Below are 16,511 nucleotides of genomic sequence, written 5' to 3'. Positions count from 1 at the left end.
AGTTGAGAGTGGTTATGGCACTGCACTGAATTGCTTGGTAAGATGCCTTCAGCATTTATGAAATCAGACCATTGCAACATGATTGCAGCAACATTGCTGAAGAGGAATTATCATTTCCACTTTAAAGATGGAAAACTAGGAAAGGTTAACTGACTCAACTAAGGCCCACAGAGCAAGTCCTTGTCAAAGCTGGCATTTGGCTTGGGTCCTGTGCTTAATCCATTAGATAAGGCAGCTTCTCATGCTATTGAGCCATTCCTCCTTCTGGCCAAAGGTCAGACTGACTGCTCTGTTGCAGGCAGCTGGCTGGCAGGGATCTTGGAACAACATTAGTGACATTAGCGTCTGCATGAGTGGCACTGCCCCCCAGAGTCATGAACTGGGTGTCTTGTCTTGTCTTTCCCCAAAATAAAGGCATTTTTTTGACTGCAGGGACACACTTGGACAGGCATGGCTGGCATTAGGGAAGAACCTTAATAACCAATGAAATATTCAAACGATATTTCAGCTTTCATAACCAACTTAAACTTGGTTGAACTTTGTGAATTATGGCCTACGAGCTTGGCTTTTTGAAATACAACTGGAATTGAAATCTACTATTAAATCCTTAGACTGTCCAAAATATTTTTATTAGTCTTTCTGAATGTAGTTCCATTTTGATATTGTAATTTGATTGACAGACAAATACTTAGTCCAGAATAAAGCTGATAGTCTACTGGCGGCCTGCTTAAAAACAATTCATAGCCTAGCATATGCTGGAGCTGGTTTCTACCAGTTTATATAACTAGTAGACTGATCAATGACAGATAAATGTTAGATTCTAATCTATATTTGATCTGCCACATGGTTTCTTTTCTTTTGAGAAAATGTTAAAAAATGAAATTAGGAAATGATTTGTGACTTTGAATTTCAATCAATGTGTGCTTTTTATAGATGGAGTAGAAGCGTCTCCACAGGGTTGATAGGGATCTAGCCCCATGCTATCTGCAGTCCTTGCAAGTTAATCTTTATGAATTGCAGTAGGTTTTTCAGAGGACAAGTAGATCTGCCATATGCTTCTTGGCTTGAATCTACTCTGGAAAGCAATTACATCAGTGGTAGTTACTTCTGAGAGTCCATGGCAGCTCTGACTAAGAAAAAAACAATCTGCATGATGAGTGATGGTTTGATTATTTTTTAAAATTTTGTTTACTACAAGCTGATTTCTCGAAGATTGAAAACAGAATGGCATAACGTTAATAACTATGCATAGGTGTTTTTTCCTGCCTAAAACAGGGAATTATTTTACTGCACAAAATATGGATGTTGCCTTATGTCTGATTACTATAGTCTCTTTTTTTTTACAATATATATAGCTGACGTGATCTTCTGGAGAGTTTTGTAATCAAAGAACATCAGAGTTTAAGTTGTACAAAGCATGATAAACAAGAAATGCAAATTTTAGCTCTGATAGCTATTGATTAAGGGAAATAATTTGATTACAAGTGGAGCCAGAAAGTAAGCACTGAAGTTTAATAATGTCAAGTTGACGTTCTTGTTTTCAAGAACAACTGGGAATATTTTTATTCGGAAGATAGTCTACCAGGAAACAAAACATTTTGTTGGATATCTCTGTTCCTCAGAGACTCTTGAAAGGACGCACATATGTTTAATTTGACCTTAAATACAAATCATCTTGTATTGCAATTTGGGAACTCTAACATTCAGTTAAAGTTCCTTTTTATGCATTTATATGTCATTTACACATTTATGTATTGTCTTCTATAAGATACTAGCATTTGAATTGTTTGCATCATTCAATCCATGGTGAGAAAAAGTGTTACTCTGGGAGTTGAACTGAAGGTGAAACTCACTTTGTTGTTTTGGCTGGACCTGTTGCCCACTGGGGTTGACATTGTATAGAGCCTGGATAGAAACTTTACATCACCTCAAGCCCTGAAGATGGGTTACAACAACATGTGTCTCTGAAATGAATGCACTACTTAGATTTCTATTAGGCATACAACATCAGTGCTTAAGTGTTTGCAAGTTACCTAACATCTTTTGTGCTTGCTAATTAGGTAGAGCATAACAAACCTGCTTATCTAGGAATGTGGAAATACAGTGGTCTTTGAATTTGTGAAACAGTCATTTCCCAAACTTCCCTAGCTGTAAAACACAACAGAACTGTTAGATAATGTGGTGCTGTAGCTGCTTGAGGAAAACGAGTCAGAAGATAAAGTAGTTTGGGGTTTTACTGTTTTCATTTTCTAAGTATTTTGAGAAGTAATTCAACATTGTCACTACTTCAGTCTTTTTTATAGTAAAAAAAGTGTATTGCATATCCTTTAAAGAGAAAAAAGTTGTTGCGATTCCCATCCTTCTGCACTCCTGATAATGAAGCCAAGGACTTCCTGTGTTTATAGTGTTCAATGTAAGGGACTCACTGCTGATTGCAGAAAGTAAAATAGTTTATGTAGATCTAAGTGCAGCAATCTCAGTTTGCACTCAGGTCTTGCTGACTGCTGAAACATTAAATGTAATACAGCATTGCACAAAATGGATATCTGTCAAACTAGTTGCAATCTGTGGTATAATAAATAAAGTGGGAAGCTTCAAAAGACAAGTAGTTCTTTAATTTTTTTAAGCAGGAGCTTACAGTATGAAGTGCAATACCTTCTGGGTGTAATTCTCTGGGAGTATGAGTCTGTAATGAATAAAGGAGAAAAAAGAGTGAGAATGATCCATCAAAATACAGGCTGATTTCTTTCATAGATTACTATGAGGATTATTTAAATTAGCAATTTATTTCCATCATTTTAGGAGCCTTTAGAACTCTACAAGTAGAGTTCAAAAAGCACGTGACATTACAGTAACTGAGTGGATTAATGAGATTTGTTTGACTTACTGAGGTTTACTGCAGGTTTGATTTCAGTCACTGGGAAGGTGTACTTCACTGGTTTTACTACCTACTCATTTTATGAATTCCTACAAACAGCGCGAGGCATAATAGTGATTAGTCCCACTGAGGTCATAGGATTACTCAGAATCATAACTGCTGGTTTCAGTCATGCTGGGAGCATGCTGTAATGTGTGAGTGCCAGGCAATGGTCTTATCATTTCTTGCACAGCACTAAGCACACGCATTAAGGGCTATATTTGGATGCAGTTTGTGGATATCATTCTGATCAATAAACTTAAGTACCTCTGAAGTCATCAAATCAGAAGTTGAAATCCTCTGAAGGGCACAGACTAGGAAGCTAGTTATAGCAACCTCACTAGACACACAGGTTTGGGTAAAATTTCTTGACATGTGACAGATGATACAAGGTGATATATGACAGTTGTGATTCAGTTTGTAGTAGAGGACATACTTGTGATAATGATACAATTTAGAGTGATGTAGTTGAGCTTAGGCAGCTCAAGTCTAATTGAAAGTTTTAGTGTGTACTTTTGGGACTGTTAGGTAGGTACATTTCTGAACACGTTTCTTTAATACAGAAATAGAAAGGGTTTATGTTTTTTTTTTTCTTTTTTTTTTTTTTTTCAATTGCCAGCTTCATTAACTACTCAAAAGTTGCATGGCTTGATTAAAATACGTTGTATTTAAGATACTGGTTTGGCAATAACCCAATGATGATTATATGTTGTAAGTTCCTGGATTTCCTGAGCCTGGAGACTAAGCAAATCTAAGGACATCGCCTTTTAATGTATTATTGCTTACTTAAGGCTTTCAATAGTAATGGTCCCATTACTTTAGACTCTTGCAATGTGACTGGTTGCCATAGCTATCAGTGAGAGGTAAGACTGTAGTTGTTATTTCTAATAATGAAAACTTGAAGGATGATGGATGTGAGTTTCATCAAGCACTTCTACATTTCTTAGGCCTTGTCTTTCTTGGTCATGTTCACATACTTGTGTTGGTATCCAAATAATGTTCACATATGCCATATGTTTTACATGTCATCTAAGAGTATTCTTTCCAATACTCAGTTTAGTTTTGCATTTTTTAGTTACAAACAAAGCGCCTATAGGCAGTAGTGAAAGGCCTTGCAGGTGGGAACTTCATAGCCTTCTCTTATGGTTAAAGCAGTATGCCTTAGCACAGATTTCATAGCAGGGAAAATTCTACTTGCAAACCATGGTATTTGAGCCTTTGCATATATCTTTTCACAATACTTCCTTTTGTCAACACTGGTCTCAAACTATTCCCACTTAATTGGGCAGATAGGTAAACTACTTGAAAAGGTGAGCATGAGAGAATGATTCTTTCGTTTCTGAAAACTGTTTGTCTTCGGTTTATCAAGGACTTCTGAGATTAATTATGCATTATATTTAGCATTCTTAAATGGATTGATACTCATAAATTTATAGAGAATCATTAAAAAAGTGCATGTCAACAGATACAGAAAATAAATGCACCTAATTAAATGACTTTTTTTTTTCCCAGATTCTGCTTTTAGACACTCCAGTGCATTTTATTCTGTATGACTGAAGCAGTAAATAAAAACACTCAGTTCACTTTTTTTTTTTTTTTTTTTTTTTTTTTTTGGTCAGTTTTGCCTTGTTACTGTAACTACCAGTAGTTTGGTTTTTGTTGTTCGGTTTTTCTTCTTGTGTTGTTGTTACAGTGACTAAGGAATTAATCCTTTTTCAAGTTTAATGGGACAGATTCAGTGAATTCTGTGTTCTGGAAAAGGTAAACATCTTTTCTAACTGTAGTTCACAGTGTGTTTAAAACAATTATTCTTTGTCATTAAAGTTAATAATATGCACATTAACCTCTGATGTGGTCTGAATCAATATTGCAGTTTGGAAGATTTGACTCCTGGACAGTTTTGTCTAAATATTGATTTCATTGTCATTTGTATAAGGTATGAAACAAATTACATGCCTTCTTAATATCATTAATGTAGCCCCGTTGAGCTAATCAATTTATAGCTTCTTATTGATACATGACATAGCGTGACGGAATTATCAAAGACACTGTGAAATGCAGTTGCTAGACTTGACTGTGGAAGGCCAATGCCAACAGTCAATACCTTTTCAGCAATGCCACCCAAATAAAGTCCAGAGACAAGAGTGATGCACTATGTAATATGCAATTCAGTTCTTAATTTCCAACAGAAAAAAGCTTGTTTGGGTTCTGGGAGCAGCAATATATTTTTCAGCTTTGTAGCCTTAAATGAAAATAATACATACACTTGTGTTCTGTGCTGAGGGCAAATGTCAGACACAGAAGTCAGCCAGGCTAGAAGCATGATCAGTGTACAGTGTTCAGTAGCATACTGGTTGTGAATGAAACTCATGGTTTCATTTTGCTAATTGGTTTAATAGTAAAACAGCAAGCATCAGATTGTTCCTTTCAGCTATTGGATGAAATCAAACTAAGAGAGAGAGCATCCCTCTGTCTTGGCCAGCATTTACAGTTATCGTTGTTGCTGCCATAGTTTAAAATGTTACTCCGCACTATGATTTATTCCCTTTAATGGCTCTTTACTGCATTTGTCTTCACACTATGATTCCTCATGTTTTCATGATTGCTCCTTCCATCATAGCTGTTCCTCAGATCTATACATTCTTACCCTTCCCTCCAGGAAAATTCAGGGATGCCCTTGAAATCTTTCTCTTCTTTTGCTTCTTCCCTCTTTGGAGAACTCCCTTTTTACACAGGTAAACTGTTGCTAAGCATGTGATTCATATGTCAAATTGCTTTCTTTTCCTTTCCAAATACAAACCCTGCTGTTGAGAATATCTAAGAAAAAGCTTAGTGTGACTTCTACATCTTTCTCCTACTTCTAATAAGAGTGGTTTTTCTTGCTGTCTGCTTGACTGGTAGTTGAGTACAGCTCTGTGGAAGTAATGACTCTAAGCTGCCACACATTTTGGAGGCATTCCCCAGATACATTTCCTTTCCCTTTATATAAAAAAAAAAAAAAAGGCCAAACCAACAACTTCAATACCCAGGCAAGTATGTTGTTTCCGTTACCTGTGTATTAAATTTTCAAAGCAGTATTTTCATACTTTCTCATGTGTTGGCTTTCATGCTGAGGGACCTTCTTGTAAATATATGCAAAGCTACTTCATTGTGCATTAATGTATACAAAAATCTCAACCATGTTTGAGCCTCTGTTGTGCTGAAACTACAACCCACCATTCCAGCTGATATTGTCTCATTGCTTAATTGTACTTGCCTATTTTCTCAGGTGTTAGGCTTTTATCTGAGACTGTCATTAAGACTTTTTGATTTTGAGAAAAAGATTTGTACAGCATGAAACATGTAGGGCATAGTAATCTTTGGATAAGTACCATCGATGCTATGTTATTACAAATAGTTTGGAATAATAAACTTCCAACATATAAAAATCATCTAATTATGTTATCATTCCAGTCACATAGGTTTGGCATGATAAAAATTCTCTTAGCTGTCTCAGAAGGGTGCCTGGCACCTTTTGGGAACATGCTGGTTTTGATAATCAAAAACACTATAGCAATTTTTTCATTTCTCTCCTTTTCCTCCTCTTGCCTTTTGCCGTCACAAAAAGATGTTGTTTTAGTGATAAATGTTAATAGATTACAGGAATGAAGACTCTGTTATGATCTGTATTATATTTAACATCATCATAAGACATACCTGAATTAATTTTTGAGTGATTTAAAAAACAGCTTAGAAGAACAAGTAATCTTGATTTTAAAGTTGCTCACAGTGAGTTTTCTCAGCTCATAAAATTTGTTCCAAATTCTCTCTTAATAGGTAAAAGTGACCCATTTTGTGTAGTTGAACTGAACAATGACAGACTGTTGACACATACCGTCTACAAGAACCTCAACCCAGAATGGAACAAGATCTTCACATTGTAGGTGTTTGGGTTTTGTAAAAGTTTGATTCTTTTTATTTTGGGTTTCATTTGTGGTTTTTTCTTCTATCTTTTTTTTTTCTTTTTTTTTTTGAAGAGAAAGTATGTGTAGATCAAATATACTTTCTGCTGATCCCAGTGAAAGCAGTCATACTGCTGTCTTTGAAGTAAACAGGTGAATACTTGTCTAAGAATTAAAAACATGAAAAAAATATAAACTTTGAAACTTTTAAAATATAAAAAAATGTATAATTTTAAAAGTAAAAAAAAAAAAGAAAGAAGTAAAATCTGTGTCTGGTGAGCCAGCAACATGAAATGCTAAACACTCTGGACTCTGCAGTCTTTAATGGAAATTTGAAGAACTGCAGTGATTTTGACCCTGAAGATTTGTGTGAGAAAGAAAGGATTTTGTTATCTCTGCTACAATGTTGTAATTTTAGTAAACACTAGAAAACTATGAAAAAGGAGGTATTTTAAATGCATTCATACTTTTCAGAATTATGGTCTTTTATGTTTGTCTGAAGTCGTTATTTCCATTTGCCAACTGCATTTCTCACAATGTGTTCTAACATCGTAATAGTGCAATGCTGCTATTGGGCAAAATGCTGTCTTAAGTGTTCAGTTTATTGGGAAGTAATACAGTAACTGTTTTTTTCCTCTGTTAATTTGAAGACAGTTAAAGATTTTAATAAAGTAGGAAAAAGTGTTCCACCAACAAAATGTTATTTTTTCCTGTTACTTTTCTTTCTCTGTTGCCTTATTTTTCTCCCAGTTTCTCTCTAACTGCAATGTGACATCACTGAGCAGAAAACAGATCAGCTGTAGGTTCCTCTGCTGCTGAAATGTTCCAGTAATCCACAGCAAAACCAGTAGAGGCTTTAGCTTTGTGTGCATTTATCTAACTTTATCATAAGTGAAAGTGTTGTGTTTTGTCCTTGATCTCAAAGCACAGCCTGACTTTAATCTTTGTATTTGTTTCCTCTGTTTGTTGTTTGTATACTTGGCATCCAGAGCTCTCCTTGCCTTGCTTGCAGTTGACTCTCAGAATGAACTCTGAACAAAAGAAAAAATCTCACAATCGTTGTACTTCTCGTTATCTTATTAACATAGTTCTCATTTTATATATCTGTACAAACATGCTAAATTCTTCATTAATTTATTTTTAATTATCTACTTAGAGAGCCAGTGAGTAATCAACCTGCATTGCTTGACGGTGTTCTCTATGTAAGGAACTGCCTGATTTATAGAGGACAAAAGACTAGTCAGGAAACAAATGGAAAAACTTTAAACTACCTTAAAAGAAAGTTTTTACCTGTCTTATATGTTTATCAGTTATTCTCAAATTTGTCATATAGTTTTGGAATACTGATGCAGTTTATCTGGAGATATATACTTTAGTGAAGTTGAAGTGCTCTCCTTAAATTCCTTTTTCCTGAATCATCAATTCATTCAAAGATGACTTCTCTCAAACAATTTTGGTATCTTTTCTCACTGTAAGGAATGTGATTTTTTCACTTGAGAGTCTGCATTTTACTGTGATGTTCGTTGTGCGTGTTCGTGGAGTGTTTAATGGCTTGCAGGCAAGGAAGAGAACTAGCTGAAAAACGCATTGCTTCCCATTGCTTTTTCCTAATTTGTTGTAATGACTGCTGTATGTTTGTAATTAAGCAAGGATTTTAAAATTAAAGAGCTCATTCTCTGTACGAGGATGTGCTCACGTGTCTGATGATTATTTTCACTTACGAAGCTGCAGATAGCACAGTATTTGCGGTAGGAATTACAGCGAAAGTAAGCAGTGTTTGAATGGCTGTAAGGCTCTTGGTCTGCCACGGTAAATCCCCGGCACTGCTATATGCTGGCTCCCTTTGCAACTCATGCATTGTTAGCACCTGGTAGGAAATTTAAAACAACATCCTTCAGACAACTTCTGGCAAAGTCCTGCAGAGCACACAATTGCTGCAGCTCCTTGAGAGCACTGGGGTTGCACAGAGGGATGCCTAATTCACTTGAATTTTGCTCTCTGCCCTTGACCTGACAAAGTACAAGGTTTTCTGGCTTTGCTACCCTTTTGCACTTTCGTCCTTGGTAACTTCTGGTGTAGGTGAAGTCTCTCCTGCATGTCTGCTTTTTCCTCTGTAGCAATGTTAAAGACATCCACTCGGTGCTTGAAGTGACAGTTTATGATGAGGACCGCGATCGGAGTGCTGACTTTCTAGGCAAAGTTGCGATACCACTGCTATCTGTAAGTTTCATTCACTTGACACGCCGCTATGTATTTTTCCTGCTGAAGGAAGGAGAAGGGAAAAGAAAAAAAAAAAAAAAGGGGGGGGGGTGGAAATGTGCAGCTCTGTGTCTGTCATTTCTCAACCAAGGTCTGTAATAAGAACACTAAAATTTTAACATACTCCATTCACGGCCATGTTGAATCCCATGATAGTTAATTTTTCCTGACAGACTCGGTCCTGGTAATGAACAGGTACTTGTCAGACTTGCCACAGTTGTTTTGGGTTCTCTGTCAGTTTCAGCAGCTGGGGGTCAGGGGTCACCAGGGGGGGGTATTCAGCGGAGACCGCGAGACAGACGGCTGTCATGTCCTTTTCCTGCAGATTCAAAATGGTGAACAGAAAGCCTACGTCTTGAAAAACAAGCAGCTGACAGGGCCAACAAAGGGGGTCATCTATCTTGAAATAGATGTGATTTTTAATGCTGTAAGTCTTAACTTTGGCTTTTTTGTACTGCTAAAGAGTTCAGTTTCATGAAAGCTTTTGTTCCCGATTTGTAGAGAATTTCTGTCATTCCTCATTTTCTCTAAACCTTGATGTATACCATAGAATACTCTTCTGCCACTGCCTGGCACACCCACTCTTTTTGTTGCTGCTGCCACTGCTACTATTGCTGCTAATGCACGAAGCAGCAGCCTTTGCCTCTGTGTGCATCTGTGTGTCCTGGGCTTGGCAGCTGTGACTTTGAAACTTTGTAATTTTTGCAAGTCGGAGCATGTGCTTTTAGTTAGAAGCAAGTAAGCTTGAAATATTGACATACATTTTAATGCGTAGGTGAAAGCCAGCTTGCGAACCTTAATGCCCAAAGAACAGAAGTACATTGAAGAGGAAAACAGACTGTCTAAACAGGTAAAGAGTAAGGAAACACTAATCCTATCTAAAAGCCTCAATATCGAGTGTGCACATCTAAATATCTGGTATCGCACTGCTGAGGGTAAAGAATAACATTTTCATTACCTGTTTACAAAAGAATATGATAGGTAGAATGAGGCAGAAACAAAATACGTCGTTTTATTGTATCTCTTCTTTATAAACTGCAACTTAAATTCCGTGAAATAAGTGAATAAGAACACAGTTCAAAACATCAGGTTCCACACATATCAGATTATAGTGCAGGTGCATGTAAGCTAAGTCTTGCATAAATTTTTGCTGTTAACCTTGACCTGAAAGACTTCCATTTTTCTGCATGGTAGAGAGGCATTAAGCATTCTTATCCCAAATTTTAAACAAGTTCATGGAGTAAGGTTTGAATCCCCGTTGGAGGCAAACTAAAACTCATTATAACTTTTCTTTATACCTGAGCTATCTGGGTAAGAAATATGTGGACCTTGTTTCTTTTTCTCCCAGATACTCTTTCCACTGATAGTTTGTTAAACATTATTTAGACACACATCTTACCTTTTTCTGCATCTGAACTACCTTCATTTAAAATTTTTCTTCTAAAATGAATGATCTATTCTATATGGGAAAACTGAGCTTTTGGTTAAATTGTAGCAATAAGGTATTTTGTTCATTAACAAAGTCAGAAGTCTTTGAACTGATTTTCATTTTGATAAAAACTTGCAGAACTGACCATAATTTGTATCGTCTGCTGGATGATTTGTAGATTAGCTATTCAATATATTTCCTTAACATTATTCAGAAGGCAGAATATTTCTTTCTTTACTCTTTTTTGATGTTACTAAAGCTGTATTTTTCGCTGTTATGTCGGTCAAGAAACAGGAAGGCATTTTATTCAAGATTAATTCTTCTGCCCACTTTCATAAGAGAAAATGGCATCATGGTTTCTGAAGATTGCAGGAGGAAAACACTTTAAATATCCAACTGTTGTTTAGGTGTTGTTTAGGTGTTGTTTTATTTTGTTTTAACTTACATGGCATATCCCGCCACACTGACACCCAGAGGAGGAAAAAAAAAAAAAAAAAGAATTCTTTATATATCAGTAATGCAATAGCATTTCAAAAGACCCAAAAGTTCTGGGAGATAATGTATACAGCATTTTCTATTCTCTTCAACACAGAAATTGAATGAATAACTTGTTGTGTACATTTATTTTCATCAAATGTTCTGCCATTCTGGTAGACTTATGGGTAATTTCCTGAATTAAAACGTAAACCTGTTATATTTCATTTTGATGTACATGCAGTTAAGGTTACTTTCACAGAACACTTAAACACACAAAGTGGTGAGAATTTGTTGTGGAGAAAATTTGGATGTTAAGGAAACAGTTGATCTTAGAGAATTAATTTTGCATGGTTTCAGGTTAGCATCCTACAGCATCTTTTTTTTAAGAAAGGTGAGAATTTTCTAAATATTTAAGAGTAGAGACAGTGTCACCTGCTCGATAAAAATCTCATATGCTGATAACAAAATTGTTCATGATGTTTATAGCAGCTTTTTAAAAATCTCAAGCTGCCACTAAACTGTGAAAGTAAAGAGAACAGCAGTATATCAGTTAGAAGTAAATTCAACAAATAAAAGTTTACACATTTATCTAAAACTCTCCCTTCCAGGTGTCTATAAGTAGTTCTCTTTGTCTGAGTCGGACAGCTTTTTTCAATCTTTGCCCAAATTAACAATGAGAATATTATTAGGATGAACCTCTTCTGAAGCTTTTGGGGTTTTGAAATATTTTTGTTCTTTCATCTTTTTAATAGCTGCTACTAAGAAACTTCATTCGCATGAAGCGTTGTGTCATGGTGCTCATAAATGCCGCCTACTACATTAACAGTTGCTTTGATTGGGATTCACCGCCAAGAAGTCTTGCTGCTTTTTTGGTAAGATCTTCCTTATATTGCTATTAATCACCATTGCATATTTGCATTGTAGACTGAGAAATGATGCAGTGCTCATGTGGAGGTATCTGATTGCTTGTTTCTCTTGAAGTTTTATTTAAAACTAACAATATCACAAATCATTTTTATTCACATATTTAAGAAGTAATTGTATAATGTCATACAAAGAATATAGTCTTCTAAATATATATATATATACATATATATATATATAATGTCCAAATAAAAAATGTGATACAGCTACTGAACTATACATATTTAGCTACGCACAGGTTAATATGCATGTGGAATATCTACCTGATGCCTACTGAAGAAAGGAAAATGGAATTACATCCTGTCCTCTTTGTCCAGTGAGATTCTTTCTTTCCCTTGGTGCACGATTGTGGCCATGGAAAAGGTTGTGTTGCTCTTGAATCATGCTGATTTCCAATCACAGAATGCATTCAGTGTCATAGTTGGAAACGCACCAAATTTCATGGGAAGAGCTGTTATTTGATTACTGTAGTTTTAGACATTGCAATAGCAATGTCTTCCTGATAAAAGCTTGAGTCTTTTCAGTTTCCTTTTAGTACTTATACTGTAAGGTATTTGTGGATACATTCTGACTGCACTGGTAGTATGACTTTATAGATGTATGTAGATCTGCATCCAAAGGCTTGATCTCTGCTTCTCAGTCTGATGGTATTTTGTCCAAGGATCACATCATCCTACTGTAGAACAAAATATCCTCAGCATATTTTTTATTAGCTAAGTCAAATCTACATGAACTTTCATCATGGTTGTAAAATTTGGACTGAGTTATTTTCTGGAGATTCATAGTTATCATTGGTCCATGAGGAATCTCATGGTCTGTCTTTGTAGAGGTTCACTTGCACGTGTAATGCTGAGTTGTGCTTGCACACAGATTAAACTGAAATTCAATAGATTCTATTAAAAAGCTGTACTTTTATGTATCATTTTCATCTCTTTGCTATTATACATACTGTGTCTCCTCTTGAAGTTGTTTCCCAGAGGTTAGAGCATGTCACAGTGAAATGTCGCAGTGAAATCTCCAGAAGGAAGATGAAAAATAGGCCATTTTTCAAGTTTCCAGCCCTGAAGACAGACAAATAATGTGCTAGAATTAAACTTTTAAACTAGCTGTTTCTTCCTTCTTGTTGAATTTGAAGGCACATGCTGATAGATGATATCCCAATACTAACTTACAGATACTTAACGAGCAAAGTATGTGAGGGTTGACTTTTCAGACCTTGGATTTTCCTGAGATACTCTTTCTTCATACCTGATCTCTTTGCTTTCCATACCCATCTCTTTGCTTTCCAATAGGGCCTTTCTTACAGAAGACAATATATGAAGAAGCTCTGTTTGACTTGCTCAGTTTTCATAAGTATAATGCTTTAATTACGATTAATAAAAGCCCTGGAAAGCAGGATTACTCTTGGAAAGCCTGGATTAATATGGTGATTTTGTAATAAATTGCAGTTATCTGCTTTATGCTATTTGCATGCTGAAGTTTTTACCAGTTCTTTTTTTAAGTCTTCCTTCTTGGAGAGTTACAGTGTTAGTGGAAGAGACTGAAAAGTGCTGAGTGCTGATTACTTGCACTATAGAACTTATATTACTCAAACTTTTAAATTAGTGGAAGCCTATGTTAAAGAGGAGGTACTTTATGATTGTTTAATCATGTTGCTCTTCGCTTGTTCTTTCTTAATGCTATCCAAACCTACCAGTTCAATAACTGGTGTTTCACATACTATCCATAGAAGTTTTTCAACATTCTGGATTATGCATTTCCCATCTCAGACAGTATTTTGTCTGTTTCTGTTTTACTTCATTGCTTTCACTGGGGATTTTGCCTGAATGACTTTTTTTTCCTCTTTTTTTTTTTTTTCCCCCTTTCCTTTTTTTTCCCCTTGTGCCTCAGTAATTCACAGAAGAATACTTGCCATCTAGATGTAATTTTTTAATTTTTGTTGCTGAAATTATTGTCATAGACTTATTTTTATTCAGATATTCAAATATATTTGCAAATAGCTCGTGAGACATAGGTTGATCTGACTACAGTTACGTGAGTTTGGATTTGAACTACCAGATGTTATATTCTGTCCTTCTTCTTTCCTTCCTGTTAAGTAACAGAATGTGTTACCAGTTTGCACTTAACACTTCTGAAGCACTTAAATACAATAGAAAACAACAGAATGTGTGCAGAGAGCCCTTGCCGTAAATTCAGTTTAAAATAAATTTCTAGATTAATTTGGAAGTTTATTTTTGTCCTTAATAATTAATACACTGTGCTTAAGGCACAAAAACTGTACTAGAATATGCAAAAGTTGTGTTTATTTCTTTAGATTAATCTACTGTGGGCACAGAAATGTCCACTAAATTGGACCTAATTTCCATCAGTTTCTTGGCCAGATATTTGTGTTCTTGCAGATGTCAGTGGGTGCAACGTAGGGGGAAAAAAAGTGTGTACTCTTCTTTTTCCAGTACTGTCATTTCTCACTGTAATGAGCACAAAAATAATTGGACAACTGTGCTATCAGTAAAAGGACACACTTCAACATGAGTCAATGAATTATTTTACGGGACAAACTTTAATCTTTAAATGTGATTGTAGATAATTTGTGCTACCATCTGTCCATTTGGAATTCTTTTAGCCTTTTCAGTCGTTATACAGTAAGTGCTGCTGTGTTTAACATTAGCATTTGATATTTTACACATTTAATTTCTGTACTGCTGCGTGGTCCTTGGGGAGCTTTGCTCTAGTGCTACATGAGAGAGACAAAGTATTGATCAGTTAACATTTCAGCTACATTTATGTATGTCGCAAAATTAATGAAAATGCCAGACAAAAATGTCAGAGTGCACAAAAAGGTAGAATTTAAATTTGGTAGTTTAATGAAAAGTTTAAGATGTGCATTATCAAAAATGTCCCCTTGCCTTTAAAGTACAATTCATAACTGAGTAGCTAAAAGGAGATACATATTTTACTTAGAAGAATATTGAATATGAAATATGACTGAATATTAAATCTTCAAACTATTTGGTATCCCAAAATGGCCTCTGTAAAGCACTTTAATTGCCTGCTTGAACATATAACTGTTACTCATAAAATAAACTTTCTTTTCCAATTTGGAAGCAGAGTACCCTCACCTGATCACATGCAGAGTTTTCAGTATGTCCTTAAATTAAAGTTTTCTGTGGACATATTCTTATTTCTCTGAATCTTTCTATGCATGTGTATGCAGGTACACAGAAAGTATTTTCTTTCTTAAGCTCTGAAATATTGATAAAATGATGCACCCTTCATCTGAGTCATTTGTCAGGTCTAACTCACCTTCTCTTTGTCTTCTAATGTTACACAATTCTTGTGCAGAAATGACATACTAGTCCCTAGCCTTTGATTAAGTTATTTCTCTTGCACATGCACCACTTACTTGTGCTGGTGTCATACATGTTAACGGAAATGAAGAAGAAAACAGAAGTAAAAAAGAACTGGCAGAAAATGAGACTGTGAGATAATATAGTCAACTTGAGTAGCTTTTTCCTATTGAACAGGGAAATGCTCTCTGTCATGTATTTCAGAAGTGAGTTTCACTAAAAGCTGAAGGAAAAAAAAATATATCATACCATTAAGAGATGTGTTTAAGTATTAAACATTAAAAAAAAAAAACCTTTAATTTTATGGGAAATATATGAGATATATCTAACAATATTAATAAGATTTTGTTTTTGTGAATACCATTTTTGAGGATCTAACATATAAATACTGTAAATACTGTCAAACTGATCTTTACTAAATCTGGTGGAATGGGTTGTCTTTGCCACCTGTTGCCTAGAATTTGAAATTGGATAAAATGCTGGTAAGACAGTTGTAAAAAAAAAAAAAAACAACAACAAAAACCAAAAAACAAACAAACAAAAAAACCCAAACTTTTTTGTCCTAAGAAGCCTTTCCAAAATTCCTGTTGGTGTCAAAATTGCTTGCTCCCAAAAGATAAATTTCAGGAATACAAGCATACAGATACAAGATTTATTTTTGATGCAGGGCACACACACAAGAGCCTTTCAGCTTTTCATTCCGATGAACAGGAAAGCGAATGAGATATACCAGACTGTTGTCATTCTGTTTTTCCAGAAGAAAAGCCAGACAGAAAGAAGAGCTATCTAAATCCTGTTTCCCTTTCCTGGTTTCCAGTAGACCAGCAGAACTGTGTGAGACTGCTGCAAATACATAGCAGAATTTGACCTTTCTTCAACAGTTTGTAATAAAAAACAAAATAAAAGGCTGTGTGCCAGGTTTGGAGCAGTAGGATAGGAGAGAAACATATATACACCACATCTTGGTATATATGACCATTGAACACTCCATCACCGACAGCAATTAAAAATCCCAGTGTGCTTAACTGTAGGAGTTGAGGAGAGATGCTGATATGGAAAATCTTGCTATCATCAATCCATGCCTAATCTAGCACTGTGATGACTTCTGAGGTGTGATGTGTTTGGCATATTGTGTGCTTGCAAGTCTGATGCATGGAAGGAGTGGGAATGTTTATATGTTTAATAATTTCCCCTAGTATTTCTTTTTGATGTTTACT

General features: G+C 35.5%; 1 protein-coding gene across 9 annotated transcripts in view; it reads left to right on the top strand.

Moving 5' to 3' along the window:
• MCTP1 (multiple C2 and transmembrane domain containing 1) overlaps positions 1-16,511 on the top strand; it is a 257,514-nt gene that overhangs the window by 154,602 nt on the left and 86,401 nt on the right. For all 9 annotated transcript variants that reach the window (XM_085212694.1, XM_085212695.1, XM_085212691.1 and 6 more), the window contains 5 exons: positions 6,734-6,836; positions 8,976-9,078; positions 9,443-9,544; positions 9,893-9,967; positions 11,776-11,895. In XM_085212694.1, the coding sequence (XP_085068820.1) occupies positions 6,734-6,836; positions 8,976-9,078; positions 9,443-9,544; positions 9,893-9,967; positions 11,776-11,895 (503 nt within the window). The remainder of the gene's footprint in view (positions 1-6,733; positions 6,837-8,975; positions 9,079-9,442; positions 9,545-9,892; positions 9,968-11,775; positions 11,896-16,511) is intronic.

Source organism: Meleagris gallopavo, chromosome Z (assembly GCF_905368555.1).
Source record: "Meleagris gallopavo chromosome Z, MGAL_WU_HG_1.1, whole genome shotgun sequence".
Classification (NCBI taxonomy): Eukaryota; Metazoa; Chordata; class Aves; order Galliformes; family Phasianidae; genus Meleagris; species Meleagris gallopavo.
The sequence above is the reverse complement of the archived record's forward strand: the minus strand, read 5'-3'. Positions and strand labels throughout refer to the sequence as shown.